Genomic DNA, 21,007 nt, shown 5'->3' on the forward strand with positions numbered 1-21,007 from the left:
ATAGCTTCATGAAACTATAATCGTGAAATGTTTCAGTTTATACACATAGCTATTACCTGCTTTCTAGACTTTCATGAATTTAAAAATGTGAAAATTGTATTTTGCACAGTTTTGTGAAAGTTTCATCCCTCGAAAATTTCCCACTATATACGGTAGTCTACACTGCATGTATATTATGGTTATGTTGGTAAATAGGAGTCTGGTATATATATAATTATAACATGGTTATGAGGGATATGACGAAAATATATGCACTCGGGCCTGCAGGGCCTGAGTGTGTATAATATCCCAAGTAATCGTGTTATAACTTACATTCTATACTCCAGTAGATGAAAAGATTATAGGCAGCAATTTATAGTGAAACAGCACCACTGGCCTGTTCAAGATCGAAATCAGTAGATATCTTTGATGGATCAGACGTTTCAGACTCTTTAGCGGTGCCCAGTCGCAACTAGTGAGTTATCCACGGAGGAGACAAGAGTTCATCAAAAATATCCTTCTCCTTGCTTAGGTGAATAGGCACTTTAGAGACTTGTTTACCGTTTAGATAAGGATTTCACGGAATGCCACTGGCAGACTTTCTGAAATGATCCAGCTTTCTGACAATGGACTTATTCAAGTGAGTCAAGAGGCAAGTGAGATCTAGAATGTCCATTCATTGAGGAGGAAAGTATCAATGCCTGGTCAATACGGGGTAGCCAATACTGAGGAAGGAATGGTCGTTTCTTGACTGAGGAGGTTCATTGGAGTACCTCTTGGCCAATTTGAATTACAAGAGGTATGTAATCTCTGGCTTAACATCACACTGGATGTGCCAGCAGCACAGGTTGACTGCAGTGGGCAATACTTCAACAGAAAAGAAAGCTGCTCTTAGTGAAACCCAGCCAATGTATGGCTACGATGCTCTCTAACCTGCCAGTGTACACTGATGTTATTGAACTTCACAACCTAAAACAACAGCCCTGTATATTATATTGCATTACATCGACCACATAGTAAAGCTAACAACGGGTGGTTTGTATAATACATGAAGTTCACTGTGACGTGTCTCAAACCAATATGCAGTCCCCAGCGTGAAGCTCACGTGACATACCCAAGTCTTTGATCTGTCGCCGGAGACCCAATTAAGGGCTACAAAAATCTGATCACAGAACCAAAAAATGATTGTGAAAAGGTCAACTTTGTGATCTACGACCCTATGTGGCGTGATACTGATGATGGATTACGACGTACACTGCCGGTCTAAGCAGGGCGTGCATAGCATGCTGATAAAAGCAAGGCGATTATTTTCAATATTGAATAGTGACCTTTATCACCATAGCGCAGCTCAGCAAGTATGAGTGGAGTGGCAGAAAATAACCAAGACATGAGTGTACAACGAAGCCTAGTGACGAGCAGAAAAAATTGTTGCGAGGCCGATACCAAAGAAAGGGCACTGCGTTGGTACGAGTTTGAGCAGCCGCTAGTATGGAGTAACGTACTTAAAATGGTCATCCTGCATCTTGGCTGTCTCTACGGATTGTACAGATCTTCAGAAGCGAAATGGCAGACCTGGGTGATGTTCATGGTCTACCACACGCTCAGCAATCTTGGAGTGACCGCCGGAGCTCATCGCCTATGGTCTCATCGTACCTATAAAGCTACTACTCCCTATAAGATAATGTTGATGCTGTTCAATTGTATCAGCTTCCAGAATGACCTCATAGAATGGTGCCGCGATCACAGAGTTCATCACAAGTTTTCAGAGACTCCAGCAGATCCACACAATGCCAAGAGAGGGTTCTTCTTTGCTCACATTGGTTGGCTAATGATGAAGAAACACCCTGATGTAAAGGAGAAAGGAAAGACAGTGGACATCAGTGATTTACTCAATGATCCTGTGTTACAGTTCCAGCGTAAATACTTTTATCTCTTAGCACTTACTTTCTCAGTTTTTATACCCACATTCATTCCGTGGTATTTCTGGAATGAAAAGGTGATGATTGCTTATCTGTTGTGTGTCATTGTCAGATATATGTCCACCCTGCATGTAACTTGGCTAGTGAACAGTGCAGCCCACTTGTGGGGCTCTCGTCCATATGACAAAACCATTAATCCTGCCGAGAACATGCTTGTTACGTTCTGTGCAATAGGAGAAGGGTTCCACAACTACCATCATGCATTTCCCCACGACTACTCTACAAGTGAATATGGACCATACCTCAACCTTACAACTTGTTTTATTGACTTATGTGCAGCTTTAGGCCTTGTTACTAGCAGACGTAAGATGACCAGCAAAATGGTAGAAGCTCGTCGAGAACGAACTGGGATTGCAGTGAAGAAATAATATTGTGGAATTATGTAACTCAATTATTACAATGCTAGCTACATGTACAATGTGACCTCACTATAATATTTGTTGTCTTAAAAATAATGAACTACCATCATGTACAGTATTACAAGTCTGATGTTGCATGTGATGTGTGTGGACAATTTCCTGTTGGAATGGGAACAGTTAACCACCGATGCATGTATGATGCTGAAAATCAATTGATATTAAATGTATAGTCGCCATGCTCCCCATATTGGTCAATTATTGATCGAGATAATCTAATAGAGCAGTCAGCCACTACTCTAATAGAACAGCCACATTGCTTCAAACTCCACCACATTAATGCCAATCACTGGCATTTACTGCCACAGTTGGATTCCTAACATTTCCCCTGCTATCTTACACACATACTATATAGCAGCCTGCAGCAGCCAGCCAGATTAGATCACTGCCAGGATGTGACTAATATCTGTCCAGATCAATAAAATTATTTTATAAAATCAACCCTGTAGTGCATGTAGAACTACATGACTAGTCATCAGTCAACATACATAGCAACACATTTGACCCAAATTATAGTTAATAAAATTGAGGAGTCAGCATTATAAGTTACTGTCACACTTTCAGATTATTGCAGTGATTGTGAATAATACTATAAAATACATACTAAACGTCATTAGTAATCATCAATTATATACCATACAAAAATGAGAATGTATGATTTATAGAAGTTAACTACTTTTGACGGTCCAACATGTACAATAATATTACATCTACAACTGCCTATATAGTGAAATAAATAATAATTAAGTGCAGTGAAATGACAACTACGTAACAACAACAAATGATGTATGCAAGAAAGGTCACACATGACTTCTGTCATATTCCAAAGTAGCAATACAATGCTGGAAGCCAATGTATTGCACACCATCCAACGCCGGAATATGTTATAAACTTTACCACAAACTCAATGTTGACTATTTTGTTCTCATACAGTAATCCTAATGACTCTGAAAGACTCAGACTCTTTTCAGCAGTTTGACTGGCACCATCTTTCTATAGAAACAAAGTGCAAAATTTAGCATTAGCAACCAGAAACCTTGCATGACAGCACAAGCCAAACTACACAACATTCATCATAATGGGTAGTGCAATATTATGTGCATATTGGAAAACTACGGGACTCCTTGTGTTTAACACTACACGAGGAATTGGCCAGAAACCAGTATTGCTTTTTTGCTCCCGGTATCTGGTATTGAGAAAATAACTCGGTATTCAGTATTTCACAGTGCAATGGTAATCAACTAATACATATTTTAAATCAAGCTGGTATTGTTTATTTGTGATAAAAACAGTCAACTGTTAATCTTTTGTTACTATCCGAAGTTTGATATATACTACAGCTTACTCATGGTTAATGCAACTCATGGTTAACACATGATATACACAAGTAGGCTAGCACTACAGTGTCACCTGAAATATGAGGTTTACTGTTAGGCAGGACTTGTGGTCACCACCAAACCATCAACACATAACTTAATTAAATGCCAAAGACCAGATATCTGGCTTCCCTCATAGTATAAACACACCTAATGGAATTCATGCCCAACAGGTGCCTTTTGGCATACCACGGTACAAACAGTGCACGCATCATGGACTTACCCTTGTCTCATTTATCTTCCCTGACAGTTTAAGGTGCTAATTCATGGTAATGTGTGATGGTTTTCTTACATTTGTAATGGGAATTGTCTGCATCCTCGGTAGTGACTGGATTGGTTGCAGAGGCACTTTTTGCTGTGTAATGCTTTGTAACAAGCTGAAAATGAAGCGTGATGGCTACTTCACTTTCAGCAATTGATAGTTAGAGCATGCATTCAATTAAGTTTGACTGGTATGCACGAATTCACCGTTCATAATTATTTTAAAATAAAAGTAAACAAACAGGTACAAGAAAAAACTATGAATTTTAAGTTCAATTACAGTAGGAATCATAGATATAAAAGGTAGTGAAACAAAGTAGCCTACACCTGAAAATATACTAGTGGACATTTAATCCCTAATTCAGTCATGGGTGTGGAGATTAAATGTCCACTAGTATATCTTCAGGTACAGGTGATCCCCCTTGTTTCACTACTTCTTATATAATCAAACTTAGTACTTGTTAATAAAACCACCTCATTACAGTGAACTGATACAGAAAAATACTTAACAATCTGATACCAATATCCAACAATGAATTTCATTGATAACCAACACTGATTAATTTTACGTTATTGTTCATGGCTATTATGGTATTACACTACTTGTATTTATTTGCAGTAAATACCTTCCAGCTACATATGTGTGATTGTTCTATTAGGATACTTTATTTGTAGTGATTGCTCTATTAGAATATCTTGATGCAAACATGATTTACCTGCACCTGTTATAAACAATGCTCAACACAACTTCCATAACTTAATAACAACCGATACAAGAATGGCAAATAGCAGCTCCGATTTGATATCAAACTGATTATCGGTAGAATACTGAAGTAGACCACCTCATTATAGTGACCATGTCAAGTAGATCCCAAACATAGCTAAGGTGTACTTGATGACCTCATTAATAAGACCACCATTACAGTGATCATGACAATGCATAAGTAATCCCAACATCGGTGCACTTATGACTGCATAATGAGGTCATCATTGTGACCATATTTGGTCCCATAGGTTACAATTTAATAATTCCCTGAGGACAAGATCCGTAAAGGGAGTTGCAATTGTATGAGGAGATGAAGGATACAAGGTACAGCATGATCCCTCCCTTTAGTCTGGTGGTTGTTCTTCCCACCCGGCAATGCTCATTTTTTTTTGTGTCAAATGCTTTCAGGTCAGATCACCCCAGTAGCTAATCCCGGGAGGGGGGTAGTGGGACTGAATATAGATAGGTGCATAATGTACAGGAGATTTTGATCCATCATATTTCAGCCAAGGAAGGAGACATCGAGCTCTAAGCAACAGGTAGACAATAAAATAAATAATTTGTATCGCATGCCGGATAATCTTCGAGGTAACGCTAGTTTATGCCTGGTCGGTATCTTGCTTCATGAGTGAAATATGATCGAAGAAAACAATTTCTCCATAGACGCCTGTACATTATATTATACAGTCTATTTCAGTTTGGTTGTCCACGTAGGCTGAATACAAAAATATCACATGAATAAAAATAACCAATGAAATTTCATACCAGGTGGACAGCACTAGTTTAAACTGAAGGCTACTGATCTCAATGGTAACGCGACTTTTAATGCTTTGTTTACCTAGTCACAACCAACCAGAAATAGACTGTAGTCCCCCTAACAATATAGTCTTGTGCCCAGACCCCCCCACCCACAGCATTATTAGTGGGGTCTGGGCATGAGACTACTTGATCTCAGATCCCGGCTGTTGTGGCTCCTCTGGCGCATGCCTAGACTGCATGTTGTGGGGGATCAAGTCACCACTGGGTCTGGGACTTTTTTCTGCATTCTTCACGTTTCAGCTACACGTTTCTGAACTCCCTGTATTCAGAGGCTTTAAGCCCTCCCACAGGTCCCTAGTGGGATAGCATTGACAGACTACAAATAATGCGGCCATCTTGTGCGCGAGACGTCATTGTGGAAAGTCCATAAGAAATGCGGGGAAGATTACTTTAAAAATAACGAATTAATGTTTGAGAAATCTACACGTAGGGCTGCGCACTAACGGGGAATACAATCCATGTAGCTAGACACAAACGTATAGTAAGGCGTCTCTGTGCCTCGCTTCATGCTGGCGAAAGAACAGTCGTGTTGATCTATATAACGCTCGTCAAGAAGCGTGGGCGACGTCACGTTCCATAATGGCGAATACAATACACTGCAATAAATAACCTCGCCCGCTTAACGAGCAACGTGATCTACTTATCGTTGCAGGTTAGCCTGTATTCTCTTAATACACGTTTGTCTGACCTATGGTCTGACAGTCTTGTTTTCGTTAGTCTCGCGTACCCTGAAGGGGAAGGCCGATATAGCCTGTGCGGAGAAGGCGCAGCTTTCACCTTCCAGCTGGTAAGTTTCATAGCTCTCAACTTGAAGCCTTTGCCAGGAGTGAGATCAACATGGAAACTATATCCACTGCCATACATCCCATACAACCTAGTTGATGGAGAGAACAAACACAAAAATGTGTCCTTACTGGCCTTAGGCTGACAATTGCTGTGTAGTTGTATACCTATGCTTACTATCTATTCACCTATATGCAACTGTATTGCTTCGTGTCTGTATATGTACATTCTGCCACCATTCGCTTTGCTGCATGTCTATATACTTTCACAAACTGACATGTACATTATTTTCATCTTTTGTATATAGGCACTGCACAGTGATCAGCCGCTTGTTCTCCAAATTTCATGTATCCATGACATCACATAATCAATTTTAAGACACATGGCCCAACTCAGATGTCAGTTGTAGGTGAGACAATCAAAATACTGTGTTCCTTTAATCTCACTGTGGTCTGCTCTTGGCAACTCCTGTCCAGTCACTTCTTAATCCAGCACCATTTCCTTGTTTAAACACCCAGTATCACGTGAGAAGAACACAAACCACACCAAGATGCACAATCATCCTAAAATTTATGGACTAATTTGAGCATTTGTTGAAAGTTTGTCTACGGTTTAAGCTTCAATGGTTGTAGGCATGAGATTTGATACCTTGGGCATGAGAGTGTGAGATTATATCTTACATGAGAATCACGCCAGAGGTGTGACAGTTGAGAGGTATGTAACTTGTGTGATGATGCATAGCTCTCAACCTGAGGTTTTTCAGTGCCAGATCACTAACATACAGGTTGAAACTATTCAAGTTATATATCCGCTGCCATAAACATCCATTGCTACCTGTTGGACAGAACACAACATACACAAAATGTGCCCTTAGGCTAATTGCTGTGTAGTTGTGTACCTGTGCTACTGCTTGCTATCTATATTGTTGTTTACGCAGCTTAACTATCATTGTGTCAATACCCATCATCTAGAGTTCATAATATAGTAGTGTCAATATAGCCTGTACAAACACACTGGGTTAAGTTTCTCTTTGATTAAATCAATACCTCCACTGGTGATAGAACTGTTGATTAGACACTCTCCCCCACTACTATATTATGAACTCTTGCCATCATCATCTATGCTATCACATACTGGAATTGTACTTGTGCAAACTGACATATTCCTTAAATCCTGGTATTGCATTATTTCCTTTAAAGGTACTGCCATCTTTCAGTTATCAGCCATCTTTCAGTTATCAGCCACATGCCGACACTTGTTCTCCAAATTTCGTCTTGCAGTGTATCCATGGCATCATTTTAGGACACATGGTTCAGCCCATAATAAAAATATAACTCATATAACAGTTGCGGGTCACAGACAGTTGAATTACTTTGCTACTTTTATCCCACATCTCACTGTGGTCTGCTCTTGGGTAGCCATGTCTTGAGTTTATGGATAGTTGAGTGTTTGTTGGAAGTTAAAGTGTCAGTGCTTGTAGGTATGAGATTCAATAACTTGATTACACCTCGAATAGTGAGAATCACATGCACAGGAGATGTGACAGTTGAAGGTATGGATGATGTAGCTTCAATATCTTACATGGTGGGGTAATCAAGAGAATAGCCGCTCTAATATAGCAGTCCCTCATTTGATATACTGATTGTAATTCCACTATTTATCATTCACGCAGTCCAATTCCCACACATGGTGTGTTGGTTATATGCACTGTTTGTACATGCCCTATTGGTTGTGTTGTCTGGTTGGTGGTTGTATATGCTCCAGGTCTACTTATACAACCAAGTACTAAGAAATGCGGTCGAGATTATGTAATAAGAATTACTGTTTGAGAGGCCTTAAGGCTGTGCACTCACTGGGAATACATTCCATGTTGAATGAATACACAAGTGGTATAATAATAAGCCCTGTTGTGTCGGTGAATGAACAGATGTGTTGTTCTATATACCGCCCATCACGAAGTGTGGGTAACCACATTCGGTTAAGCTTCAGATGACTGATGACCCAACTGCTTAATGAGCAACGCAATTGCAAGCCGCTACTTATCCTTGGAGGTTAGTTTGTATTTTCTTAGCACACATCTGTTACTATTATTTCCAAGTGGCAGTTAGCTGGTCTCGCTTAGCCAGGCCTGGTAGGCCTATATTGTGGGGAGAAGGCACAGTTTCCAGCTGGTAAGAAATTAATTTGTGCAATGATGCATAGCTCTCAACCTAAAACCTTTACCAAAAGAAGAATGGTGCCAGAGTTGTCTTAAGTGTTTAGAAGTGGGTTGCAGGTGCCCTAAGGGTGCATACTGGCAAGACTCCATACATAAAATGCAAAAATATGTCAGTCCAGTAGTCCAGTCCACCGAATAGTAACACCCGATATTCACATTAATGGAAACAGCTTCCTAATAAGTTCCACAACTGATATATGGACAAGAAATTCTGGAGGAGACTAATTTATCAGCTGGACAGCTCACTATATAAATACCATCACATGAGAAAAATGTGTCCTTCAAGTATCCTCCTTTGCTGATTCGCACACGGCAGTTGCCATATATCAGAAATGCAAATCTTTTGGACTCGTGTGAAAAATCCCCACATCCAGAGTGCACAATGTCATATGTGACAATGCAGCTAATATGGTAGCAGGTATTGAACAGTTTGGACTACCAGCAAATGGCTGCTATACATACCCTTATCAAAGATCGCATTTTGGCTCAACACTCGTGAGTCAGACGTGTTGGTGAGGTGTCAGAAGATTGTGGGAAACTATAAACATTCACATTTAGCAGTGGAAAGATAGGACATTCAACACCAACTTAGCTTACCTGATCACAAGCTTATCCAAGATGAACCCACCTGATGTGACTCAACCTACAAGATACTTGATCGTCTGGTAGAGCAGAAAAGAGCTATCTGTTTATATGTCACTGATTTTGAACTGCCTGACCACCTTAGTTCTAATGAAAGGCAATTGGCTGAGAAATTTATTATTAAGTTGTTGGAGCCAATGCAGCGTATTACTAAGGAGTTCAGTGCTAAGGGAGCTATGCTGTCACATTCCTAGAGATTCTGAAGATGGATGAGTGAGCCAGAGGCTACAGACAAGTTCAGAGGTATCCTGAGCATGAAAGATGAGCTGTTGTCTTCATTTGAATCTCGGTTTGAGCAAATCTATTCTAATACCTTCTTGCTACCCTAAGATTTAAAGTGACGTTTTATAATGAAGCCAGAACTCGGTATGCTATTGATGGTTTGATAGAAGCCTAAGACTGTTGTATTACTACCAGAGGAACACGAAAGGATCAACCAGATGAAACAAGTGAGCCTTCTGAATCTGACTCCATGCAGTCTACTAGTACTTCTATGGAGCCTACAAAGAAAAAGGGTTCAATGTGTATGATTCATGTTCAAGTCAGGCTCAAGTCAACTCCTGAACTTTAGAGATAGAATGTCTGAGTGTATATAAGAGCCTGCAATTGAAGAAGACTACAGACTATTTAATAACCCATTGGAAACTCAACAAACAACGCCATATGGTGTTAGCAACACTGGCTAGAAAGTATTTATCTGCCCCACCATCTTCAGTTACCTCTGAATCTTTATTTAGTGATGCTGGTAACATTGACAGTAACAGAAAACGATGTCTGTTGGCAGAAAGGTTAGAGGTGTAAAGCATAACTTGTTTTCACTGCAACTTACAACAGAACAATAATGTCAAAGTGTAAGAACTGTAAACAAACTATAAATGATAGTACGATATACACTGTAAAATATTTTTTATTCTTTTTGACTTTTTAAGTCATTGATTACTTATATGTCACTAGTAAAGTGTATTTATTTAATTTGATTATATCAGCATCACTGTCAGTAGCATGAACTTCTAGTACCGATCAACAAGACACTTCATTTATATATTTACCAACTATGTACTATGTAAGCTATAGACTAAAAATAGGTCATAGCACTGCTGTCACAGCAATAATATGCGCGATCTCTCCCACTACTAAAGTGCTCATTACCTCTACAAATAATGATACAGTACAGAGCTCAAAATAATAGCCTGTCATCCGTCATTTTCTGACCCAAAAGCCACAATGACCGAGCAAATTAAAAATGGTCTGACATTATGACCTATCAAAATAAGAAGCATTGTGTATGTAAACTGGTTACTAGTATGTACCAATGGCCAACCTGTTATATGTTGGTCTGTCATTTTGACAGATCATGTAAGAAACCAGCACTGCAGTAGGGTTATAATCAAGAGAACAGTCAATCAAATATAGCAGTCCCTCAGAATTCGTACTGATACTAAATGATTATATGCCAGTCAATTGTGTTACTGTGTATGTGTATCTTTTCCACCCATACACTGTGCTGCCTATGCACTATGCGTGCAAGGCCATTTAAGTTTATGATAAACAATAAACTAAATTGGTCACATGGTAGTTGGCAAATCTTGATATGCCTACCTTTGTGAAAGGGTAGCAAGATACAGCTGGGTGAAATTAACACTACACGATAACTTATTTCCATGTGCCACAAGTTCACAAATGTTAGGGCTCTCATGATTAATTGATGAAAATATAATTATTTTGTAATTGTGTAGTATACTCATGTCATCAATAAAAACTCTAAATAGTGAGCACCTTGAAGGGAACAATTTTTATTTTTACAATAGTAAGAGAATGAAGCATTACTATCACTAAGGGTTGCTCACCATTAACATCCCCATCCTGATAACACGCTATATTTCACCCTGTAAGTGCTGACAGACAACAATAGCGAGTGTTGCCAGCTAATAAACTACTAATTTTAACCTGACTACCTATCAACTGCTGCCATTTGCTCAACTCTCCTTTTACCCACTATAACATTATGCATGGTAGACTACCACTACTGTACTGTGCACAGTATTGATTAAGTGTAGCTGATGCTATATGCATACATATTGCATAATCAATTCAGTAATCGATGACTATTCGATTAATAAATTAATCGAAACTGATAGCCCTAACCTTGGTCAATGGTCAGAGTCATTGTTATCAAAGTGCTAGCAGTGATCTTGTTATTTCTGGTGTAATTGTCACTATACGAGATATTTCAAGAATTTTTATATTCAAGCTTTCCATTTAAATTGCTTTCAGTTGTTTGCTATTGACCTGGTTGTAGTGTCATGACAACAGTTGTAAGTCTTGTACCAGGTGTAACTATTGATACCTATTCATGCTGTAACAAAGGATGGAAGTCATACAATAGCCATCAATTAATTGCTGAAGCAACAAAACTTTCTTTTAAGTGTCAGGTAGCTATGTACCTCTAAGTTTCAAATTTAAAAGGTTGAAACTTTATAGTCTTCATTCTATTCTTAGCAAAACACCATTTGAATAGTAGATCCCAAATCATGAAACCTCTCTAATCCGACACAGAATACCTCAATAATCGTTTTATGTACCAAAACGACTTTTTCCATGTAATAATCCAACATCCTCACTAACCTAACACAATTTTCTTGTCCCAATGAGTGCCGGATTATAGAGGTTTCACTGTAAGATATTCTTTGTATGTACTAATACAGTGAAACCTTTACATTCTGATGTTTGTTGGTGCTCAAATATTGTGTTGATTAGTGAAGGTGTCAGATTATCGAGGTAGTATAGTATATACACTATGTCTTACTGGTGCAGCGAACAGTGCCAAAGTATAGAGGTATTCTGTAGAGGTGTCAGATTAGAAAGGCTTCACTGTATTATTTGTGGCCACAACTAAGTACCTTTGCCAGATCTTTGTCACAGGTTTTGGCAACTAAACTTCGTCATTTTGGCAAGGCAAATAAATATATCTGTCATTTTTGACAAAAATAATAAAAAACAAAGACACTTGTTACTGTGACTTTCGTTGCATCAGCATTAAAATTCATTGCATTGGCACAAAAAATGTCACAATTACGTAAATTAAATTGCTTCTTCTAAAAACCATGCAGCTGTTCATAATGATTTTATATTTTTACCATGGAGAGTAATGAAATAATTGTGTGTGAAGTAATTAGCTTGTTCCTGATTGAGTAATTAGTGAATTTGTGAACTTTAGCATAACCGCAGTGTAGATTGCTTCCCACTGACGGGTCATTGACTATTGACTGATTTTCTTCTTTCCTTTCTGACCTTCGTCATTTGTTTAAAAATGGTCTTAGATATTTGCTGACTGTTGCTTTACCAGTTACAGATCAGCGTTGTGGCTATTGTGGCTATTGAAGTCACACCCCTCATGGAAACATTGCTGATTAAGCAATAGCAGAAAAAAAAAATTAAACTAAACCATGTAGCAAAAAAAAAAAAAAAAAGGTGAACACAATTTGTTATTCTGCTACATGGACAGCTAGTCTCTATGCAGTATGGCAAAACATTTTGTTACTGAAATATTGGGTAAATACTGAAATATTGAGTAAATACTGAAATATTGGGTAAATAAATACTGAAAAGCAAAAAGGAAGAGCCTTTGTTTAGATATTCTACAAATGCCTTCAAATGTTCTAGAAGAAACATCACCACTATAGAGAATGAGATACTTTGGGGCCAAAACATGACTGCTATTATTTTTGTTCATTTTACAGATTACCTGATACAAACATCAATTCCATAACTGATTTACAACAATCTCTTTATAAAATTACAACAAACTAAAACTGATGAGTCAACCATTACCATGGTAATGATAGTTATGGCCTGATAAATCCCACTCCTCAGTATGGCTATACAACAAATGAACTTCTGATGGACATTGCCAATGATAATAGCCTGGAGCAGCAGCTCATCCCATGAAAACCACATTTTATATTTGTTATTTTATTACGAACTTAAGAAGACTACTGCAAGTTAAGAAATGAAATCAACAGAGAAATAAAGCATAGACATGAAACTACCAGAAGAATCCAAAAATGCAAACAAGAATTAATACATCAAACACTACGCAAAGACAACACTGGGATTCCTTAAACTGAATGATCAACTAGTTAGTGATGCAAAGAAAAAGGTGATACATTGAACACTCGATTCTACTCAATTTTTACCGATGAAGACCTGTCTGTTGTACCTGAGTGTAATGATAGTGAAGTGAGTTCTAATGCATCATTGATAACCTTTTCTGTGGACGGTATTGAACATCAGTAAAATATACTTATAGCCTCTGGCTCAGACTGTATTCCTGCTTACGTACTTCAACATTGTGCCACTGAAATTGCTCCATAATTTTCTCACAATCACTAAACACTGGAGAAATTCCATCAGAACTGAGAGCAAATATTGTCCCTATTTGTAAACAGATATGATCCCTCTAAATATCGCCTTATTTCTCTGACTTTTAATGCGCTGTAAAGACATGGACTCATGGAACATAATATGCCAGATATTAGAGCTGCCCACTCTCAATTAATAACACTTGTTGAAGAAATCTACCATGTAATAAACTGTTGCCACCAAGTAGATCTTATTATGCTGGATTTCTTCAAAGCTTTCAACACCATTTTCCATTCCCTCCTACTACACAAACCAAAACACTACGGTATTAATGGTATACTACATAAATGGCTAACAACATGGCTAACCAAGAGAACCCAGCAAGTTGTGATAGATGGACAAGCATCCACCCATAGTAGAGTCAAGTCTGGTGTACCCCAGGGTACAGTCTTTAGCCCAATCATGTTGTTACTGTACATAAATGATATAGGTCAGGACATCGCATCAAAGATTCAGTTATTTGCCAATGATTGTATTTTATACAAATACACAAAAAAATTGTAATTTTCAATGACACTAGCACATCGATAAACAAGCTGGAGTAATGCACAATAATCACAGTAAAACAATAAGAAGTGTTATGTCCCTACTGTGTTCAAGATACTATTATGGAAATGCACAGTAGGGATATAACACTTCTTAATAAAATCATTATGACTGGTGACCCCATGCATACCGCATCACAAAAGAAATGGTGCCGCGCACCCCAGCTATCAATTATCATCTGAAAAGTGAAGTATCCATACACTTCGTTGTCAGCCATTACACAGCATTACAAATCAAGAATTGTTTGAAAAGCATCTCTGCAATCAAAGTAACCACTATGATAAATACGGACAATTTCCATCACGAAGGGAAGCCATCACATACTATTGCCAAATCAACACCTTTCACTGTCAGCAAAGATGAATGGGACACAAAGGAGGATGTTGGAAAGTCCATGAAGAATGCATTGTACGTACTGCGGTATGCCAAAATGCACCTCTTGGGCTGAAGCGATGTCGAACAGTGAAAAAATCAAGCCTATAGCCTTAGTCGTTATCAGTTGTTTGAAGGTATCAGTCAGTCAGTTACTCAGTCAGTCAGTTACTCAGTCAGTCACTACATAGAAAATTCCGTTAAATTAAAAAAATTCTGTAGCAACTTGTTGAAAGGATTTCGCATTGATCTGAAGGCTTGCTTGGGCTTAATTTTGCCTAACCAACACTGCCTCATTGTCGTCTGGAAAAGTGAGGCTGGTGTTTGGGTGATGTTTTTCATGGGACATGCCCGCACCTTTGTGGTCCCTACTATACAGTACTATCGTACTATATGATTATTATGCTATTCATGTTTCTATCATAGCAAAAGTATCAAAGATATAAACTAATTTCTATTTGGTTCCACAAGGGGTATTTTGAGATAAGTCACTCTCCAGAGTTCCTATGGATATATATTGACAAGGAGAAAACATCCCGACCGCCTGGCAAACTCCTGTAAGTGTTCAAGCGTTAATCGGATGGCTGCAGGTTCAAGGCTGCACAGGTCCAGTTATGGATTTTTTCTCCTTTCTCCACCTTTTCAAACACACTTTATGTATAACTTTAAACAGACTGTAGGACCAGGTGTCCTACAGACCTTCAGCACTTGTACTGTAAAGCCTTAATAAATAAATAAATAAAAGAAAGATATAACAAGTTGATGTTGTGCTACTTCTAAAAACCAGGCGCCATGCAGCTAGCTAACTCATCTGAAATTAACCAACTATGTATTACTATGTTATTATGTTGTGCAATAATGCATAATTGATTTATTGTAATTCTTGGATTTCATAATTCATGAAATTTTCGTAATTCTTCAATTACATTGCTATGCACTGCTAAGGAAGCGCTTGTTAAACAAACCGCTTTTAACAAAATATTACGTACAGAAGTATCTTCTAAAGTTTGACTATAGTGTTTCCCCCCACAAATTCTCTCGACAAAGCCTCAAAGCTGCTCTTCATGTTCGTTCGCGTACATTGGGTATACGCCCCCTTTCCAACCAACCGAAGGGATAGGCTATTCCTGGTAGTCTACGAGGCCTGCACTGTTGTTTCTCAATTGTCAAACGCCTGTAAAACCCGAAGGGAAGGTAATTCACAAAGTCTGAGGAAAAGCGAAATGAAGTCTGTATTAACTTACGCACTGGTAAACTTTGCTCTGAGGTGGTTTCTTTTCGGCGGTCTGAAATACGGGTGTGGCGACTCTTTACTTCTTACATGTAAAAGCTGCTTTTACCATTAAATTTTAATGATTTTGCTCACATAAGTGCGTACGGACAAACATAGATAGGTAGATATGTAGATAGGTAGGTACACACACACACACACACACACACACACACACACACACACACACACACACACACACACACACACACACACACACACACACACACACACACTTTTACGAAAACAATTTCATTAAACCAGGCGTGCGCCCACAGCCGGCCGAAGCGCGCCTGGTTAAAAATAATATGGTGGCAGTTGCTTTTGTAGGGGTGGATAGGACATGATGTTATAATGTGTATGATTTTGCATAATGTAATTAAATTTCAGTGATAATTACATCATGAAAAACTAACCGTACCAACTACTTACATCATTGTAGATGCCAAAGTCGATTGCATTTATTAGTAGTAACTAAGAATACAGCAAAAAAATAACATAGGCACCTGAAAATAAAATCAGAATTTATTCTAAATAATGCTCTATTACAAAGTTCATCATAAAATCGCTGGAGCTCAATGAAGCTCAACACATGAAACCATTTCTACACTACTGAATTACCATTCCTGACAATAAATCCGGCACTAATAAGCACCAAAAATGTGGAATGTTATATAATAATGCATCTATCAAAATGTTAAGTCCCACTCCCCCTGGTACGGGCAATGTCGGGTTTTAGGAAGGGATATGAAGTTGAAAATGTGCCTGAGGGTGAGGAATTTGAACAAGGCACTAAGAAGCTCTTGATTTGTGGCACATGATAAAACCGAAGCTCCATGTCAGATCCTTTCTTATTACCACATCTTAGGGTATATATGTAGGGATTTGACATAACAATTTATCTTCAGGTCAGGCAACTTGACTTTTTACCAGGTCAAATCCCCACCCTCCCCATACTGCGGGAAGAGGGGCCTAACACTGATAGGTGCATAACTGAACAGTTAAGTTTTTGAAGTCGCACGGCAAGCTGTATCACACTAGGCAGAAAACAAGTTGATGTTACACTACTTCTAAAAACCAGGCGCCATGCAATTAATAATTTCCCATTAGGCAATTAATCAACCACACGTATATTTTATTCATGCTATTGCTATTATTAATTTAGCTAGATAATTGGATTTGTAAACACTGTAATTTAGCATATTTCATATTTCAAGAATTGTTTTATAATTCCATAATTACGTTGCTATGTGCTGCTAACAAATCATAACTATAACAAACTACTTTAAACAGCAAATTACGCACAGAAGTATCTTCTCATTTGTTTTAGTGTGTTTATTGTGTTTTTTCACGCAAATTGTTCAGAGAAAGCTGCCTTTCATTTTCGTAATTATGGGTAACGCCCCCCTTTCAACTCAGAGGATACGCCATCTCTGGTAGCTTAAGAGGCCTTCAACATTGTTTTGAAGTTGTTAAACGTCTATAAAACCGAAAAGGAAGACCGTTCACGAAAAGTCGCCATACCCATATTTCAGACCACTGAGAAGAAACCACTGCAGAGCAAAGTTTATGTGTGTGGAAGTTTAATAACCAAACTTAATTTAGCTTTCAATTCTTACATCCTGGCTGCTTTTTACCATTTAACAATTTTGTTCATGTGGGTGCATACAGACAAACATAGATAGGTAGGTACATACATATACACTTTTATGAAAACAATTTCAGTAAACCAGGCGCATGCCCACAGCCGGCTGTGAGCGTGCCTGGTTTAACAAATTGAAACTAGCACAAATACTATAAATCGACAATTTACACATGTCAAAAAATAATATACACATTACACAAGTCAGGTATGGTCAGTTTAGAATAAAAGATTACAGAGGGTATATTTCCTAATAAGGAGTACTTAAATGGCCACAATGAGAACAAGTAGTTGACATGAGTGGGCAACTGCTATGAATGTATGTTCAGTGGATAAAATCAACAAAAACCCAAACAACAAAATTAATGCTTGCTGTCCCTCTAAAAATCCCGGTTATCAATAACACAATATTATACTTACATGGTCAGGTAACCTGAAGTTACTGTTGTAGTATGGATTATTCTCGGTGACCAGTTGTCTTCTCTTTATACACACAGTAGTAATTCCCCATAACTGGCAAGCACCAGTGATCAGAAAACAAGTCCCGTGATACAGAACTGTCTTTAGCACCAAATATATGCATAGTCCTACTACCAGACGAAGACCACTGAAGCAAACAAACTTTGTCATGCCCAAAGAAGAAATAGTATACTTGTCCAATATGGCGTACATAACACGGTGTGTGGCAAAACCACGTCCAAACGCAAATCCAGCAGTGATTCCAGCCATTGCCATGGTATCATCATAAGTTATGGTTAATGGATAAGAATCTGGGTGTATCAACATCAGTATAACAACGCCAACTAAGATCATATATGAAATATTGATTGAAGTCATATAGAAGTCTACCACATTGTCCACCTGTAGCCAGAACGAAAGTAGAAGACATCCCAGGACACCGCCAGCTACCACATCAGCAGGACTATGCACACCCAGGTAAAGTCGACTAAACATAACACAAAACGACCACGCTGCAAGTGTCAAAAATAACACCACAGCTACCGGCACTTCTAATTGGTAGTTCTGATACATGTAAAACCAAATGTACCATGGTATGTTGACTCCAAGTAGGGCATGGTGACTAGGTAACCCCCAATCTGTCTCCTTCTTCAGTGGGATTATTGGCGGTGAGGGTGGCCGGGGTAAGCTCAATAAATTTTTCACTGCACCACCAAAATAAAATGCTGCGGCCATGAGCAAACCCAGGAGACGTCCCAGGCGAGCATCCAGTATCCACAAAAATGACACAACTAAAAGGACATAGAAATCCTCTGTACCTAAGAAAGTGAAAAACTTCATCAATTTGGTGAGCTTGGGTGTGCGGTGTTTTTGAATCAACACAAGTACTGTCGTCCCTTGAAGTATCTTTGCTAGTAGTTGTTTGCGGATCCACAATCCTGCGGTACCCAATCGGTCGATAGGCGCGTGTACAACACGGGGTCCGTCCTCACATTTCGGCTCGTCCATCTACAATTTAAACAGTAAACTATTATAAAATATCACATCCCCCTCATATCACTGCGACTTGTACAACACGCTTACCTGAATCGTCGATATTTCGGAAGATATTTGTAAGCAACGAAAGATTTACCAATCCAGATTTACCATACATGGACAAGAGAAAGTGATACACCTTCTTTACACCAATTGATCGTACCACAGAGGCGAGGTATCGCCACAAGTAATTATAAGCTTATTTCAGTAAATTACTTGTGTGTATTTAGAAATCAAAGACATCGTGACCTTCAAGCGCAGGCGCGTTAGGCGCTAAAATGTAAACCTGCACAACATATCAAAGCCAGCTATTATCAAACCTTTTATGAAATTATTAATGCCACACGTGTGAACGGGCAAAGAAATTCCACTAAATTCTTATACGTGCCCGGAAAGCTTCGTGAGCCGATACAAAGGTGGGGCTAAAGGTTACACATATCGTGATCTCAAAGGTCAACTTTTGACCTGTAAGAATTTTTGTGACTTTCGAACGTACGATTGACAAGAGGGATGGGAGAAGACGCTGAAGTAAGAGAGAGGCATCAGGATGAGTGTCCAGAGCAGCCAAACGAGAAGGACCAGCCAAACAGTTTCGACAGCACCGAAAAAGCCAAGCAGCTTCGTTGGTACGAGTTCGAGCAACCTCTATCTTGGCGAAACATCTACATCATGGTTGTAATTCACCTCTTGTGTGTCTACAGCGTGTTCAGATGTCCTGAAGCTAAATGGCAATCCTGGGTCTGGTTTATGGTCTGTTACTTGATAAGTGGATTGGGGGTGACCGCAGGAGCTCACCGTCTGTGGGCCCACCGTACCTACAAGGCCGTAGCCCCGTATAGATTTATGTTGATGCTGTTCAATTGTATCAGTTTCCAGAATGACATTATTGAGTGGTCCCGTGATCACAGAGTTCATCACAAGTTTTCAGAGACTCCAGCAGACCCACACAATGCCAAAAGAGGTTTCTTCTTTGCTCACGTTGGTTGGCTATTGATGAAGAAACACCCTGATGTAAAGGAGAAGGGAAAGACCGTTGATATGAGTGATTTACTCAATGATCCCATCTTGCAATTTCAACGAAGACACTATCTACTACTAGGACTGATTTGCTCTGTCCTGATACCAATGCTAGTACCCTGGTATTTCTGGGGAGAAAAGATGATGGTTGGGTTTGCTTTGTGCGTAAGTGTCCGTTACATATTCAGTCTTCATGTAACTTGGTTAGTGAATAGTGCAGCTCATTTGTGGGGTTCTCATCCATATGACAAAACCATTAATCCTTCTGAGAACATTTTCGTAGCATTTGGTGCCATTGGCGAAGGATTCCACAACTACCATCATGCATTTCCCCACGATTACTCAGCAAGTGAATACGGCCCATATCTCAACATGACAACATGTATCATTGACATGTGTGCAGCTCTGGGCCTAGTAACTAACAGACGTAAGATGACCAGCAAAATGGTAGAAGCTCGTCGAGAACGGACTGGAACTCCAGAAACTCCAGTAAAGAAATAACACCCACACTAAATGTAATTTCACATCTGCACCCACAATATGTTGTACTGTGAAGAAATGCTGTATCATAACTTAACCTGTACAATATGCATTGCTGAACTATTGTAAAATGTCATGTGATTAATTTAATACCTTAACTGCTTATTACAAGATGAACTTACCAAACAATTATGAGTGTGACTTGGTGGTCGCCTTTATAAAACCACTGCTCAGTAGTTATATAATATAAACTTCCCCACATAACATTGTGGTATGGGCCTACCACAAACATTAATAAGGACAAATCACTTCAATAACCACGACACTTTGTATAAACTATTACATATTTATGTCACATGTCTAATTTTCTCAGTGATGACAATGATACTGACCTCTTAAGTCAAACACACACTATATCACTGAGAGAATGTGGCTAATTCTAGCACTAGTTTACAAGATATTTCTGCACAAGAACTTCTATGGCTGACCTTCTCCGTGGTGTGTTTTAGATGAGATTGGTCATGT

The 21,007-nt window shown here is 38.8% G+C and overlaps 3 protein-coding genes across 3 annotated transcripts; 2 read left to right on the forward strand and 1 right to left on the reverse strand.

Annotated features, from left to right (window-relative positions):
• Positions 1-1,073: 1,073 nt before the first annotated feature.
• On the forward strand, positions 1,074-2,429 carry LOC136237846 (acyl-CoA desaturase-like). Its single transcript, XM_066028071.1, has one exon. It carries the CDS (start codon positions 1,337-1,339, stop codon positions 2,324-2,326), a length of 990 nt encoding a protein of 329 aa, XP_065884143.1. The 5' UTR covers positions 1,074-1,336; the 3' UTR covers positions 2,327-2,429.
• A 503-nt stretch (positions 2,430-2,932) lies between these two features.
• On the reverse strand, positions 2,933-19,197 carry LOC136237841 (sphingosine-1-phosphate phosphatase 1-like). Its single transcript, XM_066028065.1, has 3 exons — positions 19,034-19,197; positions 17,912-18,958; positions 2,933-3,367 (listed from the first exon to the last, which is right to left on the reverse strand). The coding sequence occupies exons 2-3, from the start codon at positions 18,956-18,958 to the stop codon at positions 3,191-3,193; spliced, it is 1,224 nt and encodes a 407-aa protein (XP_065884137.1). The 5' UTR covers positions 19,034-19,197; the 3' UTR covers positions 2,933-3,190.
• A 155-nt stretch (positions 19,198-19,352) lies between these two features.
• Positions 19,353-20,655, forward strand: LOC136237843 (stearoyl-CoA desaturase 5-like). Its single transcript, XM_066028067.1, has one exon. It carries the CDS (start codon positions 19,496-19,498, stop codon positions 20,501-20,503), a length of 1,008 nt encoding a protein of 335 aa, XP_065884139.1. The 5' UTR covers positions 19,353-19,495; the 3' UTR covers positions 20,504-20,655.
• Positions 20,656-21,007: the final 352 nt, after the last annotated feature.

This window comes from Dysidea avara, chromosome 11 (genome assembly GCF_963678975.1).
Source record: "Dysidea avara chromosome 11, odDysAvar1.4, whole genome shotgun sequence".
In the NCBI taxonomy this organism is placed as follows: Eukaryota; Metazoa; Porifera; class Demospongiae; order Dictyoceratida; family Dysideidae; genus Dysidea; species Dysidea avara.

What these genes read in the sequence shown, in the direction of transcription:
- LOC136237846 (XM_066028071.1), top strand. Translation starts at nt 1,337, where the DNA reads ATGAGTGGAGTGGCAGAAAATAACCAAGACATGAGTGTACAACGAAGC.
- LOC136237841 (XM_066028065.1), bottom strand. Translation starts at nt 18,958, where the DNA reads ATGGACGAGCCGAAATGTGAGGACGGACCCCGTGTTGTACACGCGCCT. An exon ending in ACTTCAGGTTACCTGACCAT is followed by an intron (nt 3,368 to 17,911) that starts GTAAGTATAATA and finishes TTGTTTCTATAG; the next exon opens with AAAGATGGTGCCAGTCAAAC.
- LOC136237843 (XM_066028067.1), top strand. Translation starts at nt 19,496, where the DNA reads ATGGGAGAAGACGCTGAAGTAAGAGAGAGGCATCAGGATGAGTGTCCA.